This window comes from Pagrus major, chromosome 22 (genome assembly GCF_040436345.1).
Source record: "Pagrus major chromosome 22, Pma_NU_1.0".
Lineage (NCBI taxonomy): Eukaryota > Metazoa > Chordata > Actinopteri > Spariformes > Sparidae > Pagrus > Pagrus major.
Genome location: NC_133236.1, coordinates 5088602 through 5107468, shown reverse-complemented (window position 1 = coordinate 5107468; position 18867 = coordinate 5088602). Strand labels below are relative to the sequence as shown.

The 18867-nt window shown below is 39.2% G+C and overlaps 1 protein-coding gene across 1 annotated transcript; it reads left to right on the top strand.

Annotated features, from left to right (window-relative positions):
- The first annotated feature begins 26 nt into the window (after window positions 1–26).
- ppil4 (peptidylprolyl isomerase (cyclophilin)-like 4) lies at window positions 27–11823 on the top strand. Its single transcript, XM_073492389.1, has 13 exons — window positions 27–111; window positions 424–491; window positions 1392–1456; window positions 1546–1663; window positions 2107–2249; window positions 2373–2469; window positions 2665–2781; window positions 2876–3000; window positions 3147–3213; window positions 5698–5809; window positions 6617–6713; window positions 6901–7033; window positions 11396–11823. The coding sequence occupies exons 1-13, from the start codon at window positions 42–44 to the stop codon at window positions 11612–11614; spliced, it is 1431 nt and encodes a 476-aa protein (XP_073348490.1). The 5' UTR covers window positions 27–41; the 3' UTR covers window positions 11615–11823.
- The last annotated feature ends 7044 nt before the right edge of the window (window positions 11824–18867 follow it).

The following is an 18867-nucleotide window of genomic DNA, read 5'->3' as shown; positions in this document are numbered from 1 at the left end:
ACGCATGCGCGCGCTGTTCTCGCGAGAGTAGGAACGTCAGCATGGCGGTGCTCCTTGAAACAACGCTGGGCGATATTGTTATTGATTTGTTTACAGAAGAACGTCCTAAAAGTAAGAAACACAAGCAGTTTACACATAACGGCGTTTAACTTCGTTAGCTGGTCGCTAGTTGAGTTAGCTATTAACGAGCTAGGTTACAGAATAAGTGGTTGCTAGCTAAGGCTGTTAGCTTGCTTGCCTCCTATTCATTTGTTTATGTTAATATTAGCAAATAGCTAGTTAGTTGACTTATTAATAACAACGAAACTAGAATAGCGATAAACCAACACACACCTTTATTTAACTTGAAGTTCTTAACGCTGAATAGACGCTGTGTTATTAAGGATTTAATGTGTATTTAACCTGTGTGCTCTTCTTTTTCAGCTTCCTTAAACTTTCTGAAATTATGCAAGATAAAGTATTACAACTACTGCCTCATCCACAATGTTCAGGTAAAACTAAACGGGCCCGTGTTACTTCTGTAACAGCTATGAATCTGTGTCAGGTATGATCAGTTGAACCTCCTGATGACTCACCTGTAGAGGGCGACACAGGCACAGAGCTGCGTCTGACTATTTGTCTCTGCAGGTGAAAAAAAGGTTAATGGAGCAGTGATTATGTTCCTTGTATCAATAATAAAAAAACATCATTGCCTCGGGTCACACCAACAAGATCTGACCGGTAAAATCATGTTATTTAGTTTACTGGCATCGGTGACATTCTGTCTGATAAATAGAGACAATTTTATGAAGCCACATTGCTTTCACTGACTTAACTAGCACAACATTTACAAACTCCTATACAGAAGGTGGCTGTTTGCCCCTTAACAGTTGGTTTTTAATCCACCATTGAACACAGAAGAGAACAAAGAAGAAGGAGAAGAATATGAAAGCATCCATCTTTGCTACAGCTTAGCCTTCTTTACCCTCAGGTTTGCATAAACAACATCTTAGAAACTTCTTCTATAAATACAATAAATATTAGATTATCGGTTATTAGTTTTAAAAGTTTTACCTTAAATGCCAAACAGATTAACCACATTGATCATCTGCAGTTTTACTCACACTGTTGAGCCTAACAATGATTCATGTCTACAAAGACAGTTACACTTCGCCTGTAAGGAAGTTGTGAAGGCCATAGAATAAATGTCTTAATCTGTTTGACAGAATTGTATACAAACATGTTTTTTGTTTCTCATCTAATAAGAAATTGACATTATTGTCACTCATAGGATGTGGTGTATGTGTGTTGTTAATGATGGTGAAGATACTGTGCTGCCTTGATGTATCAGTCTGTCTTAGAAGCTGGACACTGTTAGACTTGTTGTAACAATGTGTTTGTCTCCTCTTCAGAGAGACTTCATCATGCAGACTGGAGATCCCACTGGCACTGGACGTGGTGGAGAATCTGTCTATAGGTCAGTCATCTTCATCGCTGCTGTTGACTTCTGTTTTGAGCCCACAAATTGAATCCTATGACAAGTTGTTTTCTCCTGTTTGTGATTAGCAAACTGTATGGGGACCAGGCCCGCTTTTTTGATGCAGAGAAAGCACCACGCATCAAACACAGGAAGAAGGGGACGGTGTCCATGGTGAACAATGGAAATGATCAGCATGGTTCTCAGGTGAATAAGATGAACATCTGCACTGTTGTTTTGTCCTGTAAATTGCAAAAAGCTTTCACAGCATAAACAACATGAAAATCGCCAGATTTTATGGAAATACTACTTTGGTGCTTTCCCTTGATCAGCCAAGTTAAAAATAGCTTAATTAAGTGTATACCTTAATGAATAAATTAGCTGACGAGTTGAAGAAACCCTGGACCATAATTTAATACAGAAATCAAGGATATGTTGAATATAGACTGTAATATTTTACATTAACCAAGTTTCTATAATTTCATAGTAAACTATGGACTCCATCTCTGGTCGTACCAGTTTTGCTATTTTTGGTATGCTAGCTGTAGCGAGTGTACAGTGCTTTTTTAGCATAAACCATATTTAATTTAGATGTTCCCTGCAGAATGTGTTTCAGGATTTGCTTAATCTGTTTTTATTCTTGTCCTCAGTTCCTGATTACAATGAGTGAGAGCTTGGACTACTTGGATGGAGTCCATACTGTGTTTGGGGAAGTGACAGAAGGCATGGACATCTTGGCCAAAATCAATGAGACCTTTGTGGACAAAGACTTTGTCCCGTTTCAGGATATCAGGTGAAAAAAGACAAACTGCCAACGTAGCATATGAAGTAGTAGCATGTGCCCCAAGAGAGCATTTATTATTTCTCAGAAACACGTCAGGACATTTTCATATAACGAGTTGTCATCTTGCTGCAGAATAAATCACACAGTTATACTGGATGACCCTTTTGATGACCCTCCTGACTTGCCAGTGCCTGATCGATCACCGGAGCCCACCAAAGAGCAGCTGGATGTGAGTGCAGTGCCATTCTTCATTCATTAAGGAGAGTTCTGGGACTTCTTACATTTTCCCCCCAGATTCCCCTAGAAAGTGATTCCTGTCCAGTTATCTGGACAAATAAACATGAACAATATATGTATACAGTATCTTTAAAAACATAAAGATATTGCCTAAATAACTACAGCTGTTTCTGCCATGGATGTGCAGAGTGGGCGAATCGGAGCCGATGAGGTGATCGACGATACGGATGGGAAAGGAGCCGTGGAGTTAGAGGAGAGGCTGAACCAAAAAGAAGCCAAGACTCGAGCCATCCTGCTGGAGATGGTGAGAAGAAGAAACCTGCTCTCAGTCTTCAACTGAAGATACTAAAGATCCAGTCTGAAACATTTCTACTCTTTTCTGTCATGAATTCCTCCAGGTGGGTGACCTCCCTGATGCAGATGTAAGGCCCCCTGAGAATGTGCTGTTCGTGTGCAAACTGAACCCAGTGACCACAGATGAGGACCTGGAAATCATCTTCTCTCGCTTTGGACCCATAAAAAGGTGATGTTAACCTCCAAGTTCTGCAATTCCAGTTTGTTTTCTAGATGTTTAGAATTAATTTGTGTATGAGAAAATTGTACATGTGTTTATGTTTCTCTTTAGTGCTGTATTATTAAAAATGTCTCATGTTACTCTGTTGTGTGTAGCTGTGAGATCATCAGAGACTGGAAAACTGGAGATTCCCTCTGTTACGCTTTTATTGAGTTTGATAAGGTGAGCATCTAATATGTTTCATATCTAAGTAAACTGTATAATTGCACGGGTACTACACTTGTGTATTCAAAGTATGTCAGCCTTGTTCACTTTCTTTTTGAGGGTGAGAAGAGAAGATCAATATTGATCTCATTATTCTGTGTAAAGTACAGACCTGGAGTCAGAACGTGGTTAGCCTAGCCTAGCCTAGCTTAGCATAAGGTCTATAAGCAGGGAGAGACAAATATCCCGGTTCTTTCCAAAGTGTAAAGAAAATGCTTGCAAACATGTTTTTGACCTGTACACAGTCAAAAATGTAAAAGCAATAATTTGTGATTTTATGTGTTAAAGGAAAAGTTCACCCAAACATTCACCACTAACCCCCATGCCATAGGAAAGTCTGGTGTTTCGTAGTCCACAAAACATTTCTGGAGCTTCACAGCAAAACAGCGTTTCAGCATTTTCCTGAACAACTGAAGTAGCTGGGGACTTGTTTTAAAACATAAAAAAAACCTGCAAACATACATAAAATGGCTCCATACAGCTTGTCTGGTGTAATCCAAGACTCATTATCCAAATTGATTTGAAAAGACGTTATTTACACCTTTTTTTTTTTTAAGCTGAAATCTTCACTGTAGCTTCTGCGCTAAAAGCATTAGAGCAGAAGCTCGACCGTGTGTCAGGGGGTCTCTGGGCTTCTGGAGACTTGGATTACACCAGAGGAGTTGAATGGGGTTGTTGAATGTTTTTTATTTTTTATTTAATTTTTTTCTTTCTTAAACCAGTCCCCATCTTCTTCAGTTGTTTAGCAGAATGCTGACACGCTGTGTTGCTGTGAAGCTCCAGAAATGTTTTGTGGACGAGACTTCACCTGACTTTCCATCAGCATGGAGCCGCGTCATTTTGACTTTTGGGTGAACTGTTCGTTTTTGTAAAATAAAGTCCTCTGTTTTTATTTATTTATTTATGCAATATGTAGACAATTCTAATATGACACAACACATTTGTTAGGATTTTGCATTCAGGTGTCCATTAGTCTTTGCTAAATACAGTATATATCTGGTAAAAGTGACAGGTGGAAAACCCCGTGCAGCATTTGAATAATGAAAGTCATAAACCACATCATCACTTTCATCATATGTCATAATGATAGTATTATTATAGAGATGTGAAAGTTGTATGAATATAATATATTTGCCATGAACCTGGTATATTGTCGGCTAGCTGTTCGTCATCATGGAAGTAAAATGGCCCCAGTTTATGACTGGTATTCACCACTTTTTCAACTGTTCAGGGGTTACGTCCCTGTTATAAATGTGTATATTTACACCTTTACGAGTTAATGAGGGACATTATATGCATCATTAGTTTATCTGTGGGTTGTAGTATTTATGCTGACTTCTCTGTGGACGGTGTTATTTGGGAAAGAGGTGCAGGCCACTGGCCTTGAGTCCTCTGAACAACTTCAACAACAGATTGTAAATAAAAAGAGACAACCTTTGAAATGGGTACAGCTATAATAAAGATGATGGTGCAATGAATATTTGAAGCATTAGATGGCACTGGGCAGTTTGTTTTTGACATTATGTGTGACATCCCAAATATAATGAATTGTCCTTGGATATGAGCCAAAAAAGTTATCATTATGGATAAGATAAATGGCAGCTAAGGGTTTTTCCACAGTGTATTTAATTCCAATACCTCTGCTGCAGATGAATGCCTTTTTACGAATATTTCTCAAAAAGTAATATGTTCTTCTTTAAGTCTGTTTTTTCTCATACCAGACACACAGAGTCACACTGGACAAAGAGGCTGCTCTTACCATCAGTGTGTTGAAATTGTGAGCATCTGGTTGACGCAGTGGTTTGGCACTTCACATCAAATATCTCCTGTATAAACACAGTCTGTAAAAGCCTGTCTTGTTCTCAGATATCTGATAGCAGATAAAAAGAAAGTGACGGTTGTTTTTTGGAACCGTTTCATTGGCTGGTTCTGTATTCTCCTGAAAATGAGTTGCAAAAGTTTTTCTTTCAATTAGATTGCCTAATTGTTTTCCTTGTATGTGAATGTTGAGTGTGGGAAAACCAACAAGGAAAAAGTTTGTCTGTAGCATAACAGAAGTTTTGTCAAACATTGTCTGGTTTTCAGCATCTCCAATGCATTTCATGCTTCTCTCGGTTTTAATCTGGAATGAAGCTGTTGGTCTAAACAAATTAAACATGAAGACGTCATATTGGAAATTGTGATAACATCTTAACTATACTTTCACATTTTTTAGATAAAAAGTTATCCAGGAAATAATCTGCAATAATAATAATGGAAAAGTTAGTTGGAGCTCTAATGAAAATAACTACTGGTTGGAAGATAATTTCTGAAATTAATTTATTACCTAAACTGTTTTTTTAATCTTTCTAACCTTTGTCGGCGACATAATTCCATCATCTGTTTGTAGAGGACGTGATATTTACTTCTATCATAGTTCTTTTATGCTTTCCATCTTCGCAGCAAGAAGACTGTGAAAAGGCCTACTTCAAAATGGACAATGTGCTCATTGATGATCGTCGCATTCATGTGGACTTCAGTCAGTCAGTTGCAAAGATTAAATGGAAAGGAAAAGGTATTTGTACTGAAGCATTTGTGGTTTGCATGATTTGAATATTTCTCTTTGTTATATGGTTGTGCCAGTGTTGACCTAGTAACTCTGTTCAGGGTTATTCTCTGCCACACCTTGAGTTAAAGTGATAGTTTGGGTCTTTAGATGTGGGGTTGTATGAGGTTTTTATCCCTAGTCAGTGTATAACATGCAGAAGATGACCGTCAGCTCTCCCCCTGTGTGGAGAAGCAACGCGTAGCACTGACTGGGAAGCAAAGCATTGTACTGCTAAACAGGACCGACAGCAAGACATATTTTAGCTACCTAACAGAGGGCACACCTAGAAAAATATATCCGTTTAAGTGTACGCTCTATTTTGAACAATGTTGGAACTTAACATTGGCATCAGACAGCCCTTTCCTTTGGCACTACATTCCCTCAGCCGCACTACATCCTTACTCCTAAGCACAAGCACATCTGTGCCTGCAGTGTATTGTATTATTAGATCAGCTGTTTGGGTCAGACTTTCAGCGGCTGTCTGATGGCAACGTAAAGCACCAAAAATATTGCAAATATGCGTACACTTAACCGATGTATATTTTTTAGGTGGGCCTTCTTTAAGGGGGCTAAAATGTCTTGCTGTCCGTGCTGTTTAGCATTACAATGCTCTGCTTCCTTGTTGGTGCTACGTGCTGCGTTTCCACACGGGGGAGAGCTGACGGTCATCTACTGCAGGTTATACACTGATACAACACCACATCAAAAGCCCTGCACTATCACTGTAACTCTGTTTCACTGTGTTTCATACTCATGGCCTTGTGTGTTTCCTAGGTGGGAAGTATACTAAAGATGACTTCAAAGCCTACGAGAAGGACGCGGAGAACCGATCCAAACTGGCTCTCAAGGATCAAGTGAAGCCTAAACAAGAGTATCCTTGTGTGTTAATAGGATGGAATTTAATTTAGCTCTTTTCCCAATTCTTGTCATAACACATCAGTCTGCAGTATTTAACTGAGCGGCCTCTGTTGTGGTGGCCCTTCCACATTTTTTTCACAGTTTCATTTGGCAGACCTTTCAGCACTGACTTTTCTCAACTTCCTTAACTTTCCCGAAAGTTCCAAGTATGACCTGCTAATTGAGGAGGAAGAGGAGGCGACAAGCCATCGGCACTCTGAGAAGAAACATAAGGAGAAGAGGCACCATCATCATTCAGATGATGAGGACAGCAGGAAGTCCAAAAAGCACAAGGTATCTTCATGCTATTACACCTTACACACATTCCATATATACTCCAAGTGTTTCTAGCCAACACAACAATAACGTGATATTGTGTTAAAATCTTGACCATTCTAATAAGAGTTCACAGCTGTGTCCTTCTACTGCTGCAGCTTTTCTTGCAGTGAGCTGGTCATACATTTGAAGTTATAGACAACCTTATCTGGAATCACATCTTTTTTTCTAAATCATAAAGTAAATGGAAATACGTGTGATGTTCTGTGAATATGACCAGAACTTTAACAAAACTCCAAATAAATGTTAAAGAGCCACACAAGGTCAGACACCATGGTAGGGACATTTTGATTTTGCCAAGTAAACAGTGCAAATGACCTACATTTCCATTGTCTGTGGACATGCAGTATTAGTAAAAAATAATCTGTTTTTATTTTATTCAGGAAACTGTGCATTGTTAATGTTGCACAGGCCTATAGAAAGGATCATTTCAGTGGGCATCTCTTGTCTTTAGCCTTCAGCAGTCTGTAAAAAGTTGTGCTTGAATTGAAACTTGTGTTGAGTGTTACATTTTTACCATTAATAGTGTAGTGACGGTGGTACCTGTGTTCCTTGGTATCACATCCCTAGTGAGTCCTGGCTAAAATATGTGCTGCATATCAATTATATGTGTGTTTTTTTAGTCACTTTGTAAAGGTTCCTTGGAATTTTTACAACAAAATAATAGATAAATCCAGCGAAACGTAAAGGTTCTTATTGCCACTGTCCTTGCTCTGATTAATATTACCAAAGTCTCCACTGTGTTTACTTTAGCTAGCTAAATGATAAACCTGTCAGAGGCACCGCCTAGGGAGGAGCAGTTTTCTATATTTAGAGATCTGAGACGAAAACCATTTGCAAAACAACAGACCATTTGTATCAGGAAATAGAGATTTTTCCATTAAGCTAAAGAAAAACTCCAACAAGGAAGCAACTAACAGCAGAGCCTCCAGCAACGTTTTACATTTATTTAGTCACAAATTCATCATTCAGAATTGTTTTGTAGGTTTAAATTACACTCCATTATAATTTATGCTTGTTTATAAAAGCATTGCACTTCATCATTACTGTGACAGCAATCAGTTGGTTTGCGCAAATCCAGACAGACGCACCAGATCCTTCTTCCAAGAACCACATTTACCGATTTATGTGGGTTATTGTTGAGAAACTCCCTCATACCTGGAAAAGTGCCTGACGGAAGAAGAGCTCTTCCCGATAACTGAGTAAACCTGATTCTATGAACAGGCCCCTGCATGCACAGACGTTACACAGATTGTTAACACATTGGCACACACAGTCTCCACCTCAGTTATCCGAAGTCAGGCTATTAATTATGATTTAAACTGGGAATTTTTTTTTTTCTGGTCTGTTTTTTTTTTCCCCCCTTTTTTCATTGTGTTGCATATTTGCATTGTATTATATATGTCACAGCACAAATCTATCCAGAAGACCACTGTTGGGTGTAAAAAGCCTTGACATGGAGTTTTCCTTTGAGGGAGACTCGAGTGTAAACACCAATAGCCCTGCTGTACACAGATATTTAACACCAGAGCTGTTTGAGAAGGGCTCATATCCTCTGGTGTTCCACGAGAAGTAGGCTCACTGCCACTTATTAATGTACACCACTCTTTTACAGTGTCTGTGTTACCTGACTGGTGACCTGATGTGACTTGACTCTTATCCAGGCTATTTACAGTACACCAACCTTTGATATGTTGAGCTTCCTTGTTGTTATTGAATACATATCTATCAACCTGTGGTGCCCTGCACACAGAGGAAACTCTGTTACATTAGTGATAAGGTGATAAAAGAGGGCTACATGACTGAAAATTGTGTCTCAACTAAAATAAAATAGAAGATAAGAAAAGAAATATGAAACAAGAATCTACATAAATCTGTAACCAGCAGCCAGACTATGGCATCATGTAGAGTTGACTATGGTCAGCACAGGTTTATCAGCAACATTAATGATAACAAGAGTCACTTTAGCACAAAGCTAGTCCCAGGTGAGCATTATTATGTACACATTTCCTCGTTCTTTTTGCCTCAGTACTTGTTGTTTTTGATTTCAGTCTATGAAAGAGTCCTTTATCTCTGCCTCTTTTGGTCATGTGATACTGTTATGTGAAAATGCAGATAAATGAAGTTTAAATTCTGCTGACACCAAACCTGATTGGCGCTGGTTTAAACAAACTGTCTGCTGATTGGCCCTGTGTTTATTGTCAGAACTAAACTACCAGGCAGTGCTTTGTGGAAACTGTACTCCAGACATGTTGTAAATGAATATGGCTGCTCACAGTCAACACTAAATAACTATTATAGGCCTTTAAAGTTTCTGATTTCAAGCATACAATGTAAACATCGTACCAATAATAGCATACCAGTTCTATACAAAACTGTATGGAATTCAAAAGCTTATCTGGCCACATATACTTGATTAATGTGCTCCGTATAACGACCATTTCCTCTGTCATAATGTTTTACTGCTCACAACTACTGCAGCTGTGGCTGATGCTCATATCCATCTGCTCTTTAACATATATATGTGTCAGATCTTTATTTCAATAGGGCCTTTTTACTCAGCAGGAAAAAATCCCACATGTCATTGTATACAAATTAGAGGGATTAATAAGTAGCAGCAACACATACAGTGAACAGTAGGTACCATCATTTACCTAAACACTTCCATGAAATGGTTACTTCCTGATAAATGACTACCATTTCCTGTTCAATCAGGATGTTGGGGCAGGCATGCAGATTTGTCATAGGAGTAACTAATGAGATTATCAATGGCTCGATTATTTTCAGGTGTCCCAGTCGGCCATTAGACTGTATCTGTAGGATTTCCTTACACAGAGGTTGAGCAGTACTTCAGCAGCAAAGACCCTTCATCACTACCGTTGTATAATTACTCATAATTAATTTTACTTGGTAATTAATTATCAGTAATTAAACAAAGGTAGTAAAAGTGTCAGATGTGACGTTTGACATGTGTGGGGCAGCACTTTCAAAAGACAGGTACAACATTGTAATAACAATAATATGCCATCCTTGTTATATGTCAGTGATCTGGTCCTCTGCTCCGTGGGTAGGAGTGTCCAGACTTCGTTGTCTCCCCAATTTTCAGACATTTTCAGTTGCCCTTCTTCTTTGAGTTAGCTGCTAACTCATCTGCTCTTTATCTTGATGCACTAACTTCTAATATTCACATAAGAGTAGGAAATGGAAACCCACTTATAAAACAAACAAATGAATTCTGTTATGTTTGCTGATTCTCTGACTTTAATAAAAATGTATTATAAATTTGTGTTGAAACTTGGCTAGTAACCAAACTGAACCAACTAACCAAAGTAGCTAAATGGAAGTCAGACGTACTTCATTTTATTATTTACATCGGTGCATTTTCTACTGTGACATGTTTTCTGCTAAAATGGCCTTTTGGATCAGTTCTGTAGACAGAAGCAGATAAAACTGATGAGGTGGGATCGTTCAAAAATGAATTATTGTGTTTATTTACTATTTCTAGCTATAACTAGTAGTGCAGCGTGAGGTCTCCTCTGAAGATGCATTGTTTCCAGAAAGTAAAAGTTTTTCCAGGAAATGCAGATCCTCATTTCATGCCCTGCTTCAGTTCCTAAGCAGATGTGGTGAGTGCGGGCACCCACAGTGGGAGCGGAGGCTTACCAACTGTATCGAAAGAGTGCCACACTCAACCAGCTCAAAAGTCTGATAAATTTGACTTTAGTATTTCTTAATTATTATAGTATCCAACCGTCACGAGATACTTTTAGTAGATAGTGATTCTTGTTGTTTGAATGATAAATATCACCTAATTATTAGAAAGTTTTTTTGTAATATCTCATGATGAGATATTATATAAAGTTTCTTTTAAATTTGACGGAGAAAGTCATAATTTTGAGGAAAATAACATAATTCTAAGTGCTGTATCGTAGGCAACTGGACGTGTTTCAATTTCTTGAAGACGTTTCACCTCTCATCCAAGAGATGAAATGTCTTCAAGAACCTGAAACACGTCCAGTTAATACTTAGATACAGCACTTAGAATTACCATGACCTGGATGACTGAGAACCTTCATCACCTTATATTATAATTGAGCTTTCATACAAAGAAGATTATTCCATGTAGTGAACAATAATGTCCACAGCACTTTGAAAAGCGCTTTGCTATTAATTAGGCAGTGTTAAACCTGGACACAGAACTAATTTTTGTTCCAGACCAAATGCAAAGTTACAGTCTTGGAACACAACCTATTGTTGCCTATCGTTACAGATTTGTCTTTACTCTGTCTCACACCCTCATGTCTTCACTGACATTTCCAGGACAGCGAGGATAACCGTCGAGACAGGAAGATGGTACGTCAGCGCTCTCGCTCCCGCTCAAGTTCCCGCTCCAGAGACAGGGACCACAAACACTCCAAGTCCCGGGTCAAACATGGCAAAGAGGGCCGTGATAAAGGCCACAGCCACAGGGACCGGAGCCGCAGTCGCAGCCGCTCCTCAAAGAAGTCCAAGGATAAAGACAGGAGTAGATACCGATGAGGGAGAGCAGGGAAGAAAGATGGTCACCCTAAATTCAGTGAATATTCCTCTGAACTTTTTTCAGCATGAATTCTAAAACTACTGGCTTCCTTTAAAATCCCCTGATTTGGACTCAGAAGATGATAATCAGGTCCATGTTTCAGTGTCTTGTAGAGAAACCATGTTTGAAAAATGTTTTTTTATGTATTAAAGAAAATCTCCAAATACTACATTTGTCTTATTATTTGTTTCATTTGAATGCCACAACAGACTTCCTGCTCTGATATTTACTTCCTCTGCACCTTCCCTCACACACTGCACAATTTAGAACAGTTCTGTAGATGATTAATACCTCACCTTTGACTTCTAGTTTCGAACGGGTGGGGTTTTTCTTTTACATTCATGAACTACGGGGATGGAAAATTGTTGGGTGGAGTGTGTCTCCATAACACTGAGGGAATTCACTGGTGTCTCCCTCCACCCACCTCATAGAGCTGCGGTGATATAACATCTCAGTGTCTCATTGCACTAACTCAAAGTTTGCGTATCTCTGGCTGGGAGTTCAGGCTGTTCCATGAGTGTTTTGGGTCTGATTTGAACTGATAAAATGCAACAGAAAGTAATCTTTTAAGTGTGATCTCAACTCCTAACAGTTAATGATGAAAAGCACCTTCTGGGAGAGATGCTGTCTTAACTAATGAAAAATATTCTCTGTCAACTGTCAAACCCTCGTGTTGCGGTCGCAGTCCAAAAATACAAATACAAGATACAAGACATCGAGAACTTATCTGTGTCCAGGATGAGTAAGCTTTTAATATGTTTCTTCAGGGTATAACACAAGCAGAAATGTTGAGATGCGTTCCATCACCTTTTGTCTCAACAACACTGTCAGTGTTGAGCAGTGAGCTGAGGACACTAAAGTCTTTAAAGTGACATTCTTTCACATTCTTGCTCGATATACAACTTCAGTTGCTCAACAGTCTGAGTTCACTTTTGTCACATATTGTGCTTCATAATTTGTCGCATATTTTCAATAGGAGAGGTCTGGACTGCAGGCAGGCTTTTACTAAAAAGCACATGGAGAATGTGGCTTGGCATATGTAGTATATGTTGCTCCAAAACCTGCATGTACCTTTCCCAATATGAACCATCCTTGCTGTGAAATCATACATATTTTACCACAGAGAAGCCAGATTTATAACCCTGGGCCTGCCAGGAAGCTTCTCTCTACAATATTTCCATCACTGAAAGAAAATAATCTGTTTATCATACCCAATCATGAAACTATCACCTGTTACCCATCGACCTGCTTTACTCTGGAATGTTCCAAACTGATGTTTTTGGATCATTCCACAAGTCTTTTGTGGCCCCATCCCAACATGTTTGAAACGTGTTGGCATCAAATTCAGAATAAGCAAATATATACAAAAATCAATGAAGTTGATGAGGCAAAACATTAAAATATTATCTTTGTACTGTTTTCAGTTGAATATTTGTCAAAAATGATTTTGAATATCACATTCTGTTTTTATTCATATGAAGTATTTGGGGTTATACAACTATAGATGTGATAATTGACTTGAACTCTCTGTGTGATCACCAGCAAGCCTAACCACAAATACACACACACACACATCCATAGTACCTCCTTTAACTACAAAATTCTTAAGAGTCCCCACACAATGTTTTGAGTTTCCCGAAAATACCCGGTTGTATTGAGAGCGGAGGCGGGGTTGACTGTGTGCGGTAAGCAGAAATGGAAACAAGTCTTCCTGAGTGAAGCTGAATAATCTCTAGAGGGAGTGTGTAAGAGCTGAAAGGTTAGCGCACAGAGCAGCGTGGAAAAAAAGGCTTGCACAGCTTCACTCCCCCACGTGGAACCACTGCCAGAGACTTCCCCAGCTGCCTACGCTGATACACACCTCAGCAACACCTTGAACCTTTTGTAAGATCACAGAGTTTAAACCTAACACACCCAGATGGGGATGAGCTGTTTCTGAATTCACCCTCACACTAGTGGAGGAATGAAGCTTACCATGCTGTGGTGTTTGACAGCTTTCCCCTGTGACATTAGACCTGTGAAGGCATTATACACACACTGATATTTAGAGTTATTTGAGATGCTATCACTGAGAGAGCAGACCTCAGTCTCCTCCTCTCTCTCCTCATCATATTGTTTTCTGCTGTTTCGCTCTCTTAACCATGTCATCAGTATGTCAGCGTACAGAAAGCAGGAATGTTAAATGAACTGTTGCTGCAGCAGAATGGTCAGGTTGTCATATGAAAGCCGTCAGACGCTGTCATCAGTCTAGATTCCTGACATACACAGGATCACACACACATACCTGTAGTCATGCAATCAAGTGTGCTGTTTAGCAGTCACAGATCAGAACAGGTTTTCTCTTGCTTGGTTTGCTGGACAGTAATTAGTAATTGCACTGATCTCCTTTTGAATGAATGATTGTAAGTTTATGTCAGGATTTGTTTCTGGTGTCTTCAGAGATAAGGACGGAGGGAAAAGATGGATGGTTTAATGTATAATAAGAGAATCCATTTTACAGTGCATGTATTTCATTTTTGTAGTAAATAATGAGTATAAGTATAGAGTATATGAGTAACAAATAATTGTGTATGATTTAATTCACTTACATTAAGCAGGATTACATTAGATTTTGATAAATGAAAGAACATTTTACACAACTATTGAGAACTAGAAAAGGCCAAAACAGAAAATAAAAAAAGTAATGAAATCTCAATTTTAATGAGACAGAGGGGATACAGTGCTGCAGCACTGGACAGTGACAGGGAAAATGTATGTGTTTTTATAACTATAGAGGTATCTAAACCTGTTCTAGTAGTAACCCAAGATAAAACTATAAGCCTGAAAATGAGCATGATATGTCTCCTCTAAGCTCACCAGATCTAGAATCTCATCAATCCACCTTAATACGTCTGATTTTTGGAGAAATGTTGTTATTTTGTTGTTAAAGAAATTGAGAAGAAACTTGTGGATCTGTCCCTTTATCTGGATCCACAACAATACTTACTGGTGTCTATTCCCGTGTCCGAGACCCGTCCTCTGCCCAAGCTTGGTGAAAATCCATTCAGTAGTGTTCTTGTAGTCCTGCTGACAGACAGAGTGAAAACAGACATGGACACAAACTACAACAACAAAAGTTCAGTGGTTTATTAATAAGCTAATAATTAAGATCATCCGACTGATGTTCTCTTCGCTTGACAAAAAAGTTAAAGTTGGGGTCTTTTCCTCATCTGTGGCAGGTCACTGAACATTTTTGAAATATATATAGAAGGCTTCAGAATTGTAAACAGAGTCACTGGTGGACAGTGACTCTAAATATGGAATATATCCTGTCATCAAGATCCCCTCCACACACGCAGGCTATTAAGGCACATAAACAGCTCTATTGGTTTTTGCAGATATATGAACATACTGCTGGACAGATGTCTCCTTGATGTCTCCTGCTTCACTATAAAGTCCATTCTCAGTGTTTGTGTCCTGGAGGCTTCAAGCTTCCACATCACACTTGCTGAATTGGACCAGGATTGGCTTCCAGACTATTTGTGATGTCACAAATCATGCTTGCAGCCCCGCCTCTTAATATCAGGTTTTCACAGGTCACAGAGATAATGCACACTGTTAGCAATGAAAGTGAAAACAGCCTTCTAGTGTCAAACTGCACATACACCATTCTACACAGTGAACCTCAAACATTCAACTGGAGGAACAAGAAGAAAAACACGTCTTTGATAAGAGGGGGTATTTTTTGAATTTCGTATTAAAATTATTAAAATAATATTTATTAATATGAGAAAAAATTGCCAAGGTGGGAGGTGACCTGAAATGACAGACAACAATGACCGTCTGTCTGGCAGGTGACAGGCGCTGATTAGACGCCCTGTTGTGCTTTTGATGAGGCAATAATGTACTTCTGAGGAATATTAACATCATCCCACAGTGAATGATGATTCACTTCATAGTCCTGCTTTCCTTTAAGGTATTCTTGTGAGTGTTTTGCCTTATTTTACTTGAATACATTTGAACACTAGATTCTTTTCTTCTTTTATATGACATATCATAAAAGCAACTGTATTCAGAGTAAGGCGTTCCTGTACAGCTGTGGGTTCTCTCCAGAACTTCCACTGTAATCACACCACCACCCTCATTCACTCTGCCAGCGTCTTTGTGTCTTTCCAGTGAAAAATCAGGTGTGGCTTGGAAATATCCACCCAGCTGAAGGTGTTCACAGACTCCCATCTGAACAAGCCCAGACAAACCAAGGAAGAAAGTTACGCTCACTGTCCAACCTGCACACAGAAAACGTCAGTCACCATTATCTGCTGCATCTCTTCCTCATTTTACACAGTGTACATACACAGGGCAAACACACAGATATGGTTTTAAGGAACCGAAAGCACCATATGTCATTTCAAATAACTTATTGTTCCACTTTTGTGCCTTAGCAACACTTGCAAACACTGCATCGTTTTAAGTCACAAGAATAATATCATGGAGTCTTTTGACACTTAACCTGACCTATTGACCCGCCCACTGTGGGATATTTACAGTGGTCAGATAACTCACTTCACAAGGAACTTTTAACTGGTTATAAAACATTCTCAATTTAATACTGATGCCTCTATATGACCTACATAAACAAACAGATCTAACTGTAACTGTATCCAACTCATCCAGGTTGAATAAGTCTGAGTGCTGAGGATGAATGAAGGAGTCTCACTGGCTGAGGGAAGAAGCTGCTCTGTAGTCTGGAGGTAGAGCACTTCAACAAAGTTTACTTGAGCCCCTTTCACATATGAACTCCGGACAATATCCTGTGAATCAGATCAAGATATTGTCCACAGTTGCTTGTTCATACATGCAGCACACAACAGTAGATTGTTTGTGTCAGACATGTTCACACATGTAGGAAATACTCTGTATTGTTTGGGCGAGGGGTGGTGCCTCAGAGTCTACAGACTTTGTACTCTGTAACGGAGGCTGTTTTGCGTTGATATCAAAACTACATGTATCCGCAATATGAACAAAACAGTGGAAAGTAATATACAGGCCAGCACAGAAGAGTACCAAGCAGCTACACTCAGTCATGTGCACAAAGATCCCAGCGTGGAAAGAAATCTGCAGCATTTTTGATCTGGGCCGTATGGAAGCAAGAGAGACGAGCGGGGAAATATTCTGGGCAGATGTTTTGCAGAACTTTGATGATGAACAGTTAAAACGCCTGCATGTCCCGCTGTACGTTTCAGTATGTGTAACAGCTGATTAATTACATGTTGTCGACACTTGCTCACTGTGAATTCAATCCAGACAACTGTCTGCTCTATTCTTAGGACGAGGGAGCTGGCAGGGTAAAGCCTGGGGCAAATAATGTGGACATTTGTGTTCACACATACAGCTCCTCCAGGTACACTTTGAATACATCCAGAATTACAGTTCATGTGTGAAAGGGGATTTAGTTTCAACATCTTTCTATTACAGTTATTAATTTTACATAGCCAGAAAATGATACATCACTATGCAACCTGCAAACAGCTGTTTAAAAAGAAAGACAGTATTAAAAATGTTTCTTTGCTTTCACTCGCTTTAAAGACAAATGCTCATACTAGTCAGATCAGGGTCTTTGTGACATGAGGGGCTCCACATGGGCCGTCACAATCAACAAATAATGAACTTCCTTGTAGCTTCCTCATTAAAAAGTTGTAAAACAACACCACTGAAAATATTCTGTTACAAGTAAAAGCATTCGAAGTTTTACTAAAAGGAAGTGTGTCTACATTTTCAAAAGTAAAAATACTCTTAATGCAGAAAGTCAATGAAGAGCTTTCTCTTCTGATTAAAATGTATTACCCAAAACTACATAGTGCATCTTTACGACCTCTGTCGTCTCAGTTAGCCACTTGTTAGCAACCGTCTTCTTAAAGATGTAAAAGCTTCAAACAGCATGAGTGAGGTATGTGTGTTTGTTTTTTATATTGCAGAGCAAAATGTGAAAATCTCTTAAGCTTGTGTGAACCACAGACTTCTCAGGCATGCAACCAAAACCCTGTTGACTTGAGACAAGAGAACCAGAAGTACAAAAATGCTGGTTGCAGGGCTCATCCCTGCAGCACTCTGCTGAATGTAGGCTGAAAACAAAGTACAGCTGAGGCTAATAGGAAAGTTAGCAAACACATTAGGATCATGAATGTTTGTACCATTTCAACAAGTAGATGCTGAGATTGACCTGTTTCATGGCAATCCATCTAATAGTTGCTGATATATGGTGGACATGATACTGCAGTCTTTTTTTGTACTGCAAACCACGATGCTAGTAATTATTGTTTTTACCACTGCAGCTTCGGTCGGTCTGCTAGATTTCGATGTCATCAGAATCAGAATCAGAATCAGAATCAGCTTTATTGGCCAAGTATGTGAAACACAAACAAGGAATTTGACTTGGTTTTTTCTTCGCACACAATGTACATAGACATAGACATGAACATAAACAAACATAACAACATTCAACTAGAAGGAACAAGAACAACAAAGAACAGTGAGTTAAAAGGTGTTCAGAAGTCCGGACTATTATAAATATATAAATATATATTTTAGTATATTTATATTATATTATTTACAGTGTGGATATATGTTGTTCAATTATGTACAGGTAGAAATATATATATATATATATATACATATAAAGTGCAATTTGGTCTGTGAATGTAAAGACTATGAGTGGATGGTTTTTGGAGTCAGGGGGGTCACTGACACTGGGTGACTGATCAAGTGTTCATCAGTGCGACGGCCTGGGGGAAGAAACTGTTCTTATGTCTGGTTGTTTTGGCGAACAGTGTTCTGTAGCGCCTGCCGGAGGGGAGAAGTTCGAACAGATTGTGTCCAGGGTGTGATGGGTCTGCAGAGATGTTTCCTGCCCGTTTCCTGACTCTGGATGAGTATAGGGCCTGGATGGTGGGCAGTTTAGCACCAATGATTTTTTCTGCAGACCTTATTGTCCGTGTCAGTCTTTTCCTGTCCTGTTTGGTGGCTGATCCAAACCAGACGGTGATGGAGGTGCAGAGAACAGACTGAACTATTGCTGTGTAGAACTGGATCAGCAGCTCCTGGGGCAGGTTGAACTTCCTGAGCTGACGCAGGAAGTACATCCTCTGCTGGGCCTTTTTGATTATGGAGTCTATGTGGAGAGACCACTTTAGGTCCTGGGAGATGGAAGATCCCAGAAACCTGAAGGTTTCCACAG

Excerpts from the sequence above, each read along its gene's own strand:
- ppil4 (XM_073492389.1), top strand. The coding sequence starts at position 42 with ATGGCGGTGCTCCTTGAAACAACGCTGGGCGATATTGTTATTGATTTG. Across the intron at positions 1,664-2,106 it reads ATGATCAGCATGGTTCTCAG|TTCCTGATTACAATGAGTGA; the intron begins GTGAATAAGATG and ends TCTTGTCCTCAG. Across the intron at positions 2,470-2,664 it reads CCACCAAAGAGCAGCTGGAT|AGTGGGCGAATCGGAGCCGA; the intron begins GTGAGTGCAGTG and ends ATGGATGTGCAG.